Source organism: Asterias amurensis, chromosome 17 (assembly GCF_032118995.1).
Source record: "Asterias amurensis chromosome 17, ASM3211899v1".
Taxonomy (NCBI): domain Eukaryota; kingdom Metazoa; phylum Echinodermata; class Asteroidea; order Forcipulatida; family Asteriidae; genus Asterias; species Asterias amurensis.
The window spans coordinates 12,288,017-12,301,972 of NC_092664.1; the positions used below are offsets into that span (position 1 = coordinate 12,288,017).

Genomic DNA, 13,956 nt, shown 5'->3' on the forward strand with positions numbered 1-13,956 from the left:
TTTTTAATTTTGTGGCATCGATGCAATGCAAAATTTTTAGTCGGTTTTTCACTATTCTCTCGTAACCCAGATCTTAAACTTCTACAGGGTTGGCAGTTTATGTATATATGGTGGATTACATAAATTGCTTACAATGCCAGCTACTGTTTTGTTAGCAAAACTAATTCTTTAATTTTCCTTTATGTTTAATAATAATAATACTAGAGATTTATATTGCGTTAATTCCACAAGAATGATCAGCCGCGCATTACATCAATAATTATTTAAAAGCAGCACATACGAAGTACTGGTACATTAAATACATACTACTAGAACAAACCTTCACTGATCGTTTTTACAAAAGAAAGTGTTAACGTATTGAATGTGTTGAATGTCAGATGGTATAGTTTGACTTGTTTGTACTATGCCATGTAACCTGTGAATATCGGATTTCAAACACGATTCATTTCGTTCTCTTTAATTGCATTTAGTCTGTAACTGAATCTGAAAAATATGCCGGGAGATATTGGAATGAATTTTTGCTCGCACTGATGTGAATCACGATCAGGAATAATGTGCTTAACACTCTTTATCAGAGCCAAACAAGAAGATGATGAACAAATGCCAGTTTTGGATTTGCGAATTTTTTTTTTTTTAAAAAGTAAGAAGAAAAAAACACATGTCAGATAGGGACTGAAGACCCCATCCTAATAGTGTCCTGGACCCAATTTCATAAAGCGTGTAACCACAAAAAAATGCTTAGCATGAAATTTAATTCGGGATAATAACAGTGAGGATAGGATAACCAACCAAAATGCCACGAGATTTTCAGGATAAGTACAAAAAACTGCTGAATACCAGTATCAAGCAAAATATGCATTAAACGGAAATTTGGATGGTAATCCAGTTTGTATCAAGGAAGAAATTTCATGCTAAGCTAATGTTTGTGCTTACAGGCTTTATGAAACTGGGCCCTGGTATGATTCGAACCGGGTTCCCAGAGGTGAAAGGTGAGGCACGATCAACTACGCCAACCTAAGAGTCGTTACACTGCCAAACCATGCCTGATCGGGTGTTGTATGTCTGACATACTTTTGTACACATTATGATTTTCAATTATTACGATTGTAAGAGAAAACTGCTGTCGGAGCTTCTGTGTTGTCAGAAATTGATCAAAGTACCGCTCGCGGGAACATAATATGTCGGTTAGAACGTACACGATGGCATCGGACGAGTTAGATTTGAATAACGTCTGGTACAATGACTTACTTGATAGGCACGCTACCGCTTACATTTAAATTCCTCAGACTAAAGAGGCAGTTGCTAAGTCACATGATTCGGGGCTGGTTTTTATTTTATTTATTTATTTAATTGTTCTATTTAATCTCTTTGGACAATACAAAAATAAAAAACAAACAAGCAGAGGCCGTCCAGGGAAAGGCAAATATCAACAACAAAAACTGTCATCATAAAAGATGTGCCCCCCATACATCTTAACTCCGCAAAAATGGCTTATTACGGTTGGAAAACAAACATATTTAAAGGCAGAAGATAAGGAAAAATTGTGTGTTTTTTCTTCGTGAAAATATAAAATTATCCTAAATTTTGTTGAGTCATATGAACTTGGTTTCAACAAAATGGTGGACCAATGGAGTGGAGTAATGAGGATAAGTTGATAGTATAAAACATTGTGAGAAACGGCTCCCTCTGAAGTAACGTAGTTTTCGAGAAAGGAGTAATTTCCACGAATTTGATTTTGAGACCTCAAGTTAAGAATTTGAGGTCTCGAAATCAAGCATCTGAAGGCACACAAGTTCGTGTGACAAGGGTGTTTTTACATTCATTATAGTCTCGCAACTTCGACGACCGAATGAGCTCAAATTTTTAAGAAACACAAGTTGCGGCTAGGATGGGGCTGGCTTAAAGTAATATCAAAACTGTTTTAACAATTGAAAACAAAAAGGTCTACTCTTAAAATGTATTTGTTTTCTTTGTCGGCCCCTAATCATTAACATATACTAGTTATAAAAGAACTACACTTGTTGATTCAAATCAGTCAGACACCGTATATTAATCTATATTCTCTGTCTTTAATTCCTTTTCAAGGCACGGCATTGACGCTGAGATTGATTGTCTGACACCACGCCGTGTCAACGAGCCGTTCCACCCATCGGGGTCTCCATCACGTCCCGGTGATTAATCATACCCTCGTTAGATGGGCGTCGAAACGAACACATCAAGATGATGAAAAATGTGTTATGGAGAAGCCAGTCTATCAAATAATTTCTCTGATCTGAACTCAATCAGTGAAGCTGAATTCTCTACGTCAATGAATGTTTTCACTTGACAGGTGCTTTCAGACTTGGACTCCCTAGCCGCCTGGCAGCAAACCAGTAGCTTTTACCTGCACCAACAACCGTCGTCCCTAGCGGTTAGTCCGATCGGAGCGGTTGCTAAGGTCCCCAGCGCTTGCAGTTTTTTAATTGCAATTAGCGGTTCGGTGTGAGTCGCTCGGGACTATAATTAGACGGCCAGCCTGTTCAACAGGGACCACACGAAAGTGTAGTCGCTTAACGAGGGAAAACATTGAGCGATAAACGCACGAGTGGGAATATTTCTGAAGTAAAAAAGAAACACGTTTCTTTATTGTTAGTGAAATTCGAATCTTAGCTTTACGTCGATTGTGCTACATCAGGAATTGATACACATCAATATTAAACGTGAAAACTAAAATAATGTAGTTGGAGAAACGTAATTTTCAACCCTAATTTGTACTTGACACGTACACCTGGTGTCTGCCATCTGCATCTGATGGTTTGAAAACTTGACTTTTTGTTTACAGAAAGAAATTTGCTCATCTTGCAATAACCAGGAATATTTATTGTTTCCAAAGACGAGCATTCTCAAGAAAATCAAACCTGTTGATGCATCAGTTATCGACTCTTGAAAAAAACAACTCAATGTAAATTGAATTGATAGAGCCGTAGCGATAGTGCCGTTTGTGCCTATATTGATTTGTGATCACTACACTACAGAACACCACTCAGCATTACATACAAAGTCGAGCTCAGGTGAGTGAGAAAACTACAACAGTGGCTTGACTGCCTGCATCACCGGAGAAAGTGTTCGCACCACTCTCCTGTTTACACTTCAATATGATAGCTCTAAAACATTGAACTGTTATTAGATACAACGCAAGAAATTGGTTTGCACCACTGTCGTCTACAACCCACGATGTTCGCTATAAAACATTGATTCAGAGTGAGGATTCACCGCGAACTGAGCGTCACCATGAAAGGCAAAAGCTCGTACGGGAGAGACACCCCAATCATGTCGCGGGAGCTAGAGTCCGGACCTGACCTAGAAATGAGAACCACAGACGTGGAACTCGCCAAGATGAAGAGGAACCAGCGACGGAAAAGTAAAACCTCAGCGTTCAATGCCGCGTACGAGAGATGCTTACCAAAATGTTGCCAGTACCAGTTCAAATCCACCTCAATGGAGACGACATATCAGACTTATTTCACCAGGCAGAGGCGAGACGCCTTGCCCGTTTTAGCGGGGTTTGCTCTGCTGTTTAACGTCGTGGTCATCGCCATGTACGCCTATAAGAACTTAACAGAAGCCTTGGCGATTATGGTGATAACGGCCATCGCCAATGTGATGATATTTGCACTCTGCCAGTACAGACTCATCTCAGATTGGACCCTTGTCCACATCATGCCCTATGTGGTATGGATTGTCCTAACGGCTCAGTGCATAGTGGACACTATTTTGTACTATGATCCGCTCTCCCCTAGCGATGGGGTGGGGTGGCAGGTTTTCTTTATATTTGCTTCGTTCGTCATGCTGCCGGTGAGGCTTCGCATTATACTGTTCCTTAGTATCGTCAATGTTACTGTCAATTGTATCATCGTGATTCTACGTTCTAAAATTCATACCGAAACCCTCGCCTTACAGGTAAGTACAACTTTATATTTATATACTTTAATAATAATGTTTATTTCTATAGCGCATATATATCCTGTGCTCAGGCACTTAACAAACGTACCAACAGGTCTAAGTTATAAATCAAATAGACTAATCGATTGTAATCGACTAGTCTATAACAATACTATTCTTACAAAAATCGATAACTACTAGACACAGACAAGACACGATAGATAAGTTGCACGGAAAGATACAAAACGAGTACTAATATTTTAAGAATGAAAAACAATGAATAAAATGTAAATATTTTACAAGGAAATCATGAAGCAACATTTAAATTATCACAACATTAATATGCAACTTTATAGTAACAGAGCAGTCGAGTTGATGTAAATAGGTGGATCGAGCATGACGTCATTGACCGCCATCTTTGTTTTAACGTGCATTGTGAGAGTTGTACACGGGTGAACTCTTCCATTGTTTATCATCAATTATGGCGGTCGTGTGCAATCCAATTATTGGCAAACATCACAACTAAAATGTCACGAACATTTAATATCTTGCTCAGATTGAATATCATTAGAAAAGCAAGGATACCAGAAGAACGTTTGCAAGACACATTAATGTCGGCTCATAGAGCTGTCAAATGGGCTGTCACCATGATCAAATCTAGGACCAAGTTCAGGTGGCGACCAGACTCGACTAGACCGACTAGACTAACCAGAAACCATAGAGCAAAGGGAGATTGACTGGCGACCATGCATGGGCCCAATTGCATAGAGTTGCTAAGCACAAAAATGTGCTTAACATGAAATTTCTTCCTTGATGAAAACAGGATTACCAATATAATTTCAACGTGATTTTCAGGATAATCAAACAACAGCTGAATACCAGTACCAAGCATTATGCAACAAACATAAATTTGGTTGGTAATCCTCTTTTTATCATTGAATAAATTTCATGCTAAGTGATTTGTTGTGCTTAGCAGCTCTATGAATCTGGGCCCTGTTCGATATAATCAATTCGAGTGCTACGGCTTCGTTTATGGTCAAGTCTAGTCGCACTTGCCCAAGACTATCTCTCCACGGAATTATAAACTCACACCCAGTTACGCACTCGCACCTCCTCTGATCCTCCCATTGTTTATGATAAAATCATTGCATTACGTCACACGTTGAAACAGCGCCCTCATTGAGGTCAAAGGAAGACCTCTCATTGGCTGAGAGTAATAGGCGCAGTGTATGACTAGGAGCTTCAAATGTATAACAGTAAGGTTCCCATAGAGTTTTTATCAGCCCCGGTACTCTCTGCTTTCTCAAGCAGCTCTAATCTGCAACATTAAAGGGAAGGTACACGTTTGGTAATTACTCAAAACAAATATTAACTTAAAAACTGACTTGGTAACGAGCATTGGAGAGCTATTGATAGTATAAAATACTGAGAGAAACGGTTCCCTCTGAAGTAACGTAGTTTTTGAGAAAGAGGTAATTTCCCACTAAAATAATACAAGACTTCTAGCTAGAAGTCTTTTAATCATATACAAAAGCACACAAATTCGTCCAACAAGGGTGTTTTTTCTTTCATAATTTCTTGCAACTTCGATGACCAATTGAGCCCAAATTTTCACAGGCTTGTTATTTTATGCTTAGGATGGGATACACTAAGTGAGAAGACTGGTCATTGACAATTACCAAACATGTACAGTGCCTTTAAACAAAAAAATGCATCTTTGTAGCTTTCTTCTGTTATTTTCTGTTGTCCCTGCACTTTCCAGTTTCCAATAGACTTGGTAAAACAGTTTTAGCGGAGCATCCCATGCAGTCTCTAGAAGCCCCATTTGAAGTTCTGTTGTTTTCCCATAAGTGCAAAATCAAGAAAAGGTCGCTATTTTGGGTAACAATATAACAAAATTTGTTGATTTTTGTTTTTAAACAAAACAACTAATTATGAGAGGTATTTTATTAATTGAAAATTTGCAGAAAATGTTGAATTTGGTTAAAACATCTCTTAATACGATTGAGTGTTTTACTAGCATTCGGCCGACCATGCCAACCAAGGCGGTTTGTTTATCAACAAAAGAAAGGTCTATACGCGCCCCAGCATGCGCGCAGGCGGCCATTTTCTAAGTTGACAAAATGCAAAATGGAAAATGCACACCATACGCGCGTGGTCAAAGACCCATCCGTCAGCTTTCCATACCACTTTGAATGGTTGTGTTGTTCAGAGTCAGGCAGGTCTTCGAGGCTACTGGTTCTTCAAATACACGTCAGCATTTTGATTTCTAGTTTCAATCATTTATTTATGTAAAGGCACTGTACACGTTTGGTAACATTGTCAATGACCAGTCTTCTCACTTGGTGTATCCCATCATATGCATAAAATAACAAGCCTGTGAACATTTGGGCTCAATCGGTCATCGAAGTTGCGAGAAAATGATGAAAGAAAAAACACCCTTGTTGGACAAATTTGTGTGCTTTCAGATAGGAATAAAAGACTTCTAGCTAGAAGTCCTTTATTATTTTAGTGAGAAATTACCTCTTTCTCAAAAACTACATTACTTCAGAGGGAGTCGTTTCCCACAATATTTTGTACTATCAAGAGCTCTCCAACGTGCTCGTTACCAAGTCGTTTTTAAGTTAGTATTTGTTTTGAGTAATAACTATTAACAAACGTGATTATACTGACCAATGGCAGTCTTTCTCAAGATGATTCAGTACGAACTAATCAAATTAAAATGGCACGAAAGCCCATTTTCTGGTCAATGCAATGCTTAGTCACGTACACTGATTTAGTAGTTCATGAGGAACTAACGACGAGCTATGGTTCCTTGTTTATTCCAGGTTGGAGATGTAATTAAATTTGCTACTACCGTTTCCGTTTGAAATGGCCGCGTTAAAAGGGAAAAGTTGACCTGGATTGTGCAATTGTGGCTGAAAGCGTTCGATATAAAAATGATATGGTAATGGACAGATGTATAATAAAGTAGAATAATGATCCTCATAAAGAATGCTTTTAAAAAAACAATTTATTTCACTTCGTCAACGAACATGGTCCGCCATTTTCTTGAGCCAAATGTTTTGACTTCACAAAATGGCGGAGAGTGTTAGTTTGTTTGGAGATAGTTGCATTCAAACTTTGCATAGATATAGGATGTTTCTGTGGACTTTTTTATTTCCAGAGGCAAACATGTTACACTTCAAACATAAATCAATTTCGCTAGCACTGATGGTTGAAAAGATCAGTAAAAACTAATATTAACCAAACGTGGTGTATGCACCTGCTTCATAGCCACACGCACCTAAAATAAAAACACATGATCATCTATTCATAAAGTACATACACCTTCGTCGATCAAGACACAAACCGTTGAAGCTAATCAAAGCATAAAGGAGAAAACCATAGTCTGCACTTGTTACTGTACACACACTTTGAACATCAAAACATATTTGTGTGTCATAAAAATAATTCTGACAGAATCAACACTAACTACCCAAGCAAATATATTGATTCTACCGCCATCCAAAGTTCCACATAATCAAAAATATAGTGTTTTTATTACACTCTTAGGGCCTTCGTTACTGTTATCAACATTTTCAAAAGGATTATCAAAGCCATATTATGGTTTTATATAAAGGATTTTTTAATTTAAGAGAAAGGGACCCATTTGGTCAATATTGTCATAGGCACTTTGCAAACATTTGCATAAAACATGAAACAGCAAAATATGACTTGCATAGTGAAGAAGAGTCCCCTCCGATGATATAATATTTATAAATGCATTACTAAAAATAAAATACAAACTAATCAATCAATTTACGCGAAACTCACGTCTGTCTGCCGGCAAATTAGAGACGATAAATTGATTAATGTACATGAAGCGAAAACAAACTGGGCAAAACAAACTGAATACATCATGGCACAAAAGTGTAATTTGTCGCAGTTGGGTGTTTAATCGGGATAAAGTGTGTTTCTTCGCGAAGGGCGAGAAACTCGACAGTACTTGTTGGTGAGTGTTTGATAAAACGATGACTGCACTTTTTGGCTGAGTTAATAATTGTGTTGACGTTGCATGTTTGGGAAACTAAGTGCTATAACGAGACATGCGCGTTAAAAGCAGTGGACACTATTGGTAATAATTATTAGCATAAAACCTTACTTGGTAACAAGGTGGAGCTGTTGATAACACATTGTGAGAAACGGCTCCCTCCGAAGTAACGTAGTTTTCGAGAAAGAAGAAATTTTCCACGACATTTTATTCGAGACCTCAGAATTACATTTTGAGGTCTTGAAATCAAGCATCTGAAAGCGCATAACTTCGTGTGACAAGGGTGTTTTTCCTTCCGTGTTTATCTGCACTTCGACGACCAATTGAGTTCAACATTTTTACAGGTTTACTAAATTATGCATAAATTATGTTGAGATACACCAAGTGAGAAGACTGTTCTTTAACAACTACCAATAGTGTGATTGAACTTACGACCTCTGTGTTAAAGGCAGTGGACACTATTGGTAATTACTCAAAATAATTATCATCATAAAACATGTCTTGATTACGAGTAATGGGGAGAGGTTGACGGTATAAAACATTGTGAGAAACAGCTCCCTCTGAAATGACGTAGTTTTCGAGAAAAAAAGTAATTTCCCACGAATTTGATTTCGAGACCACAAATTTAAAATTTGAAGTCTCGAAATCAAGCACCAGAAAGCACACAACTTTGTGTGACAAGGGTATTTTTTTTCTTTCATTATTATCTCGCAAATTCGACGACCGATTGAGCTCAAATTGTCACAGGTCTGTCTTTAACCTGTCGGCGCTCTGCGAACTCGGCTATCTTGCCCCAAACCAGCGGTCTCTCCATGTTGTAATTATTTGTGTCCCTAGTCAGTTTCCCTTTTGGTGTATCATTTGATATTGTTTCAACATTATCTGATGATTTTATCAACCTTGTCACGTCATGCGGACGAGTCGATTAGATCGTCTGGAAGGTAATTGTGCGGTCTTTATTTGTAAACTGTGCACCTGCGACGTTTATAAAACACTATCGTTTATTGTTTCCATCACTTCGGAATCAAACAATAATGATTTTTTTACAAAAATTATTGAAAAGGTGAACATTATTGCCTGACACTTTAAAGAATTCAATTTGACAAGTTGACTAATTCAACTGTGAAGTTAATATTGCTGCCATTACAGGTGCAGCAGCAGCATCGATCACCAACAGACAGGGCAACAATGCAATTGACATTTTGTGGAGGAATGTGTTGTTATTGATGATAGAGGCTTGGATTTGAACACACAGTTAAATAATAGCACTGTAACTATTTTGGTATAATAACAACAAATGTATACAAAAATTACCATGCTGGAAGAATCGTGCATGGCCGAGCGGTTTGAACAATCACACAACATCGGTAAACAGTATTGTCCAAAGGCCCACACTTCGTGTATGACAACTTATAAAAAATTATAAAATAACAAATCTGTGAAAATTTAGGCAAAATCGGTCATCGGAGTCGGGAGGAAATAACGGGAAAACCCACCCTTGTTTCCGCACGTTTCGCCGTGTCATGATGACATCATATTATGTTTAAAAGAATATGTTATTCTCGATATCGAGAATTGATAATTGTTTTACTGTTTTCTCCAAAAGTAAAGAATTTCATGGAATAATATTCCAAGAGAAGTCTTTTCACATTACCTTCTGTAAACCCTGTAAGCTATTTATAAATCTGTGAAGTTTTGATATTTTGTTCCGTCCAGAAAGTGTCCAATGGCTATAATAGCACCGAATTCACATTCTGGTATGTCCGATCTAAGTTATTTGCTCTGATCTAAGTTATTCTTTGATATTAGTTTTGCATTTTTTTTTAGATTGAATGTGTCTATGTATGTGTCTATGTCTAGCAAGAAGTTTCTGAATGCGCTGTTTAAATATTCTCTGATGGAAATTTTTTACCGCTGCTGTATTTTTTTTTTTTTTTTTTTTTTAAGTGGCATTGCAGGGTGTTTATCTGTAAAATCTGTCCTTTATAGGCACTGAGTTGTGTCCTAAAGTCATCACGTTCGGCAGGTTAGATTCCGGTTCCATGTTTTGACATCCTCGACCTTTAAATTTAACCAGAGAACATTATTTCGCTTTATACAGTTTTAAAGGGCGCATGCATCAGGGCATGTTTAAATGTTGGACCGGATGCTAACTGGCGAACTTAATAATGAGTTAAGACAGCATTTGTCGCAGATATGGCATTTTTATGGACCCCTCTTAACCAAGGCCCGGTCGTGACATTTGTACCCTTAAAGGCAGTGGACACTGTTGGTAATTACTCAATATAATTATTAACGTAAAACCTTTCTTGGTGACGAGTAATGGGGAGAGGTTGATGGGATAAAACATAGTAACGTAGTTTTCCAGAGAGAAGTAATTTTCATCCACATGACCTGTATCGAACTGGAAATAAAGTTGATTGTAGCCCACACCTTGAAGCGGCCTTCAGGCCTTGTGTGTCTAGCGACTTGCATACACAAATCACAATTTCATAAAGCAATGTAAGCAACAAAATCTTCTTGCTAAGCACAGGCAAATCCTGCTTAGCAGAAACAGATTACCACGTAACATTAAATTGATACGAATGCCACCGGTCCCACACTAATTGTTTACTCAGTTGATAAATTGATTAACAGCCTTTTGCAATAAATAGCTTTATGAAATTGGGCATAGCAATTGTTTTCTTTCCTTTTTTTCTTTTTGTGGGGATGGGGGTGGGGATACCTTTAAAAATAAGAAAAGGTATTACGAAACAAACAAACATAAATAAATAAAAAAATACATAAAAACCTACAGTCACGAGAATGAAACATTTTAGCCTTCTTAAAAGAATTTTCTAAGGGTCGAAACATCAGGCCATTGACGTTTTTTTTTTCTTTTTTCTTTTTAACACAAAAATGTGGTATAAAATTACAACTCAATATTATGAAATGACCCACACATGTTGGATTGCAAAACATCCCTCAAGGGTTTGCAATGAAGCCCCGGTGCTTGCGGCTCCGATTGACGGGGAAGGACTTCAAAAGGAAGGCTAATGAGAGACGGAAGGATCATGCTCAAAACATCTCCTTAAAGGCAGTGGACACTATTGGTAATTACTCAAAATAAATATTTTAGCTTAAAAACTTACCTAAAGTAACAAGCAATGGTAAGCTATTGATAGAATAAAACGTGGTGAGAAAACGGGTCCCTCTGAAGTAACTTAGTTTTTGTGAAAGGGGTAAGTTCTCACTCAAATATTAAAATACTTCATGACTGAAGCCTTTTATTATGTATCTGAAAGCAAACAAATTTGGCACCAGTTGTGTTTTTCTTTCACTATTCTCTTGTAACTTCGATGACCAATTGAGTCCAATTGTATACATTTGTTATTGTATGCGTATGTTGGGATACAACAAGTGACTGGTCTTTAACAATTACCAAACGTGTCATTTTGCCTTTAAATTTCTTTAATGCGGGCATCCTCAGTTAGGCGTCGAGAAAGGAAGACGTGTAGTATAGTTTTAGCAATACCTTCCTTTAATTGACCTCCACGTCTGATACATGTCTCGTCTAATGAGCTTTATGACATTCAACATGTACATAAAAGGGATTAGAATGGGAAACAAAATAGCTTACAGCCGAACAACTTTTTTTTTTTTTTTTTTTTTTTTTTAATTAGTGCACTGTGTTTATCACACATCGGCGCAGGGTAAAAGACTGAACTATATTATTTTTTTTATCATCATTGGAAAATTCTGTTTATTAAAAAGATGTTCTTTACTAGAAACACTTCACTTTCAAGGGATCCAGTTCACATGCTTTACAGTCACTGGGAATAGGGTAATTTGTGTAACACTAAACACAAATTCATTAGATTTACACTTAACTGACACAGTTTGAAGATAATGATAGTAAAATGCTTCCCTTTATTTATTACTTGCTGAGATGCTGTAGTTTCTGAGAAGTGAGTAAAACAAGTCACGAAAATAGTTTTCATGCCAAAGCCGAGACGAAAGTTTTTTTCATGACTTGTTTTACTAATTTTTCAAAAAACTACACCACCTCACCAAGCAATATTTCAAGAAAAGCTTTCAACTAGAGTCTTTATCTTCAAACGGTGTAATTTAAAGGGAAATCTGTGCACATTGTGTTTTGTGTTACAAAAAGGTATCCACATCCTTTAACGAGACATTTTCATTTTGGAGAAAGCGTTGTCAAACACATTGTATGGCGATTGGTAAAATATGGGCGGGGCGGGGTGGGGGGGGGGCTGCACCGTTGCGCCCCTGCCCCACAACCGTTTACAGTAATCCATGTTCCATGCATAATTGATTACGTTATGTAGAAAGGAAAGACACATTTTCAAGGTTGGTTTGAAACAGAGATGTCGCTTGCTTGAAATCGTTATGGGCTATTTGACGAATCGATCCGTTATTTAATTATGTATACTGTTCGCAGCTCTTTTGGGGGACGGTGGTGTTCCTTTGGCTGCCCCCCCCCCCCCCCCCCCCCCTCTCATCAAACATGACACATTCATGCATGGCAAGACAACTTCTTACACTGATATTTTTTTTTACCAAAAAATTAATTCAATTGTGTTACAAGAAAACCTTTCGAGGTTGTAAGGAAACAGGGATGCCGCTTGTTTGAATGGTTTAGGCTATTTATTGTATCGATCCATAATGTTATAATACCCTTTTTTTCTCTAAAGATCTAATTTGGAGACGAGGTGTTTCAGGGGCTGCAGTAATTTACTTTCCCAAAATGAAGTTATGTTGTAAGAAACTCTTTCAAGTTTGTCAGAAGACAGAAATGCATTTTGCTTGATTGGTTTTGATATCTGATTGTTTAATTTAAGAGGAGAGCTTCCGTGTAATACCATTCCATAGAAGCTGCCGAAAACACATCTCAATGTCACCTGTTAAAAAGTTAACGAACTGTGCGCGATCTACGTATTTAAAAGCACAATACACCTTTGGTAACTTTGGTAACCGGCATTTTCACTTAGTATATGAAAACATTGTGCCTAATATAACAAACCTTTGACTCAATCGGTCATCTACTTGCAAGAGAATGGTAAACAAAAATACCCCCTTGTTGTACAATTACTTTCAGATGTATATAATAGCATACTACAGCTGAAGTATTACATTATTTGAAGGAAAATTACCTCTTGTTCATAAACTGTGCTCCTTCAGAGGGAGTCGTTTCTCACAGTGATTTTGTTTTACTATCAACAGCTCTCCATTGCTCGTTACCAAGTAAATGTCAACGCTAGTAATTTTTTGAGTAATTACCAATAGTGTCTTTCAACTGCTACCATTTAATATATGTTGTCCAATCCACAGCATATTATTGTTTTGAATGTTAAGCCTGTTCAAAACGTCGCATCTACATGACAAAGTTACAACTTTATTATAGGATATCAGAGAATGCAATATTTAATATTGACACTGACGTCACATGCAGACAATGACGTCACACGCAGAAAATGACCCACTGTGAAAATGAGGTAAATCGTGAATTTGTATACCACAGAACCAGCAGTAACATGTCTAGTTAAGATGATAATGAATGAAAATTTAGATGAAACGAAAGCGGAACTTCACAAATGAAATAATAAGTTAAAGGCAGTGGACACTATTGGTAATTGTCAAAGACTAGCCTTCACAACAGATGTGTCTCAACATATGCATAACATAACAAACCTGTGAAAAGTTGAGCTCAATCAGTCATAGATGTTGCGAGATAATTATGAAATAAAAATAACCCTCTTGTAACACGAAGTTGTGTGCGTTTGGATGATTGATTTCGAGACCTCAAGTTCTAAATCTGAGGTCTCGAAATCGAATTCGTGGAAAATAACTTCTTTCTCGAAAACTATGGCACTTCAGAGGGAGCCGTTTCTCACAATGTTTTATACCACCAACCTCTCCCCATTACTTGTCACCAAGAAAGGTTTTATGCTAATAATTATTTTGAGTAATTACCAATAGTGTCCACTGCCTTTAACTCCCGG

General features: G+C 37.4%; 1 protein-coding gene across 1 annotated transcript in view; it reads left to right on the plus strand.

The window, feature by feature from the left end:
- The first annotated feature begins 2,388 nt into the window (after positions 1-2,388).
- The window catches only part of LOC139949900 (adenylate cyclase type 3-like), a 75,510-nt gene continuing 63,942 nt past the window's right edge, over positions 2,389-13,956 (plus strand). The window contains exon 1 of the mRNA XM_071948471.1: positions 2,389-3,939. Coding sequence (XP_071804572.1) covers positions 3,271-3,939 — 669 coding nt within the window. The 5' untranslated portion in view covers positions 2,389-3,270. The remainder of the gene's footprint in view (positions 3,940-13,956) is intronic.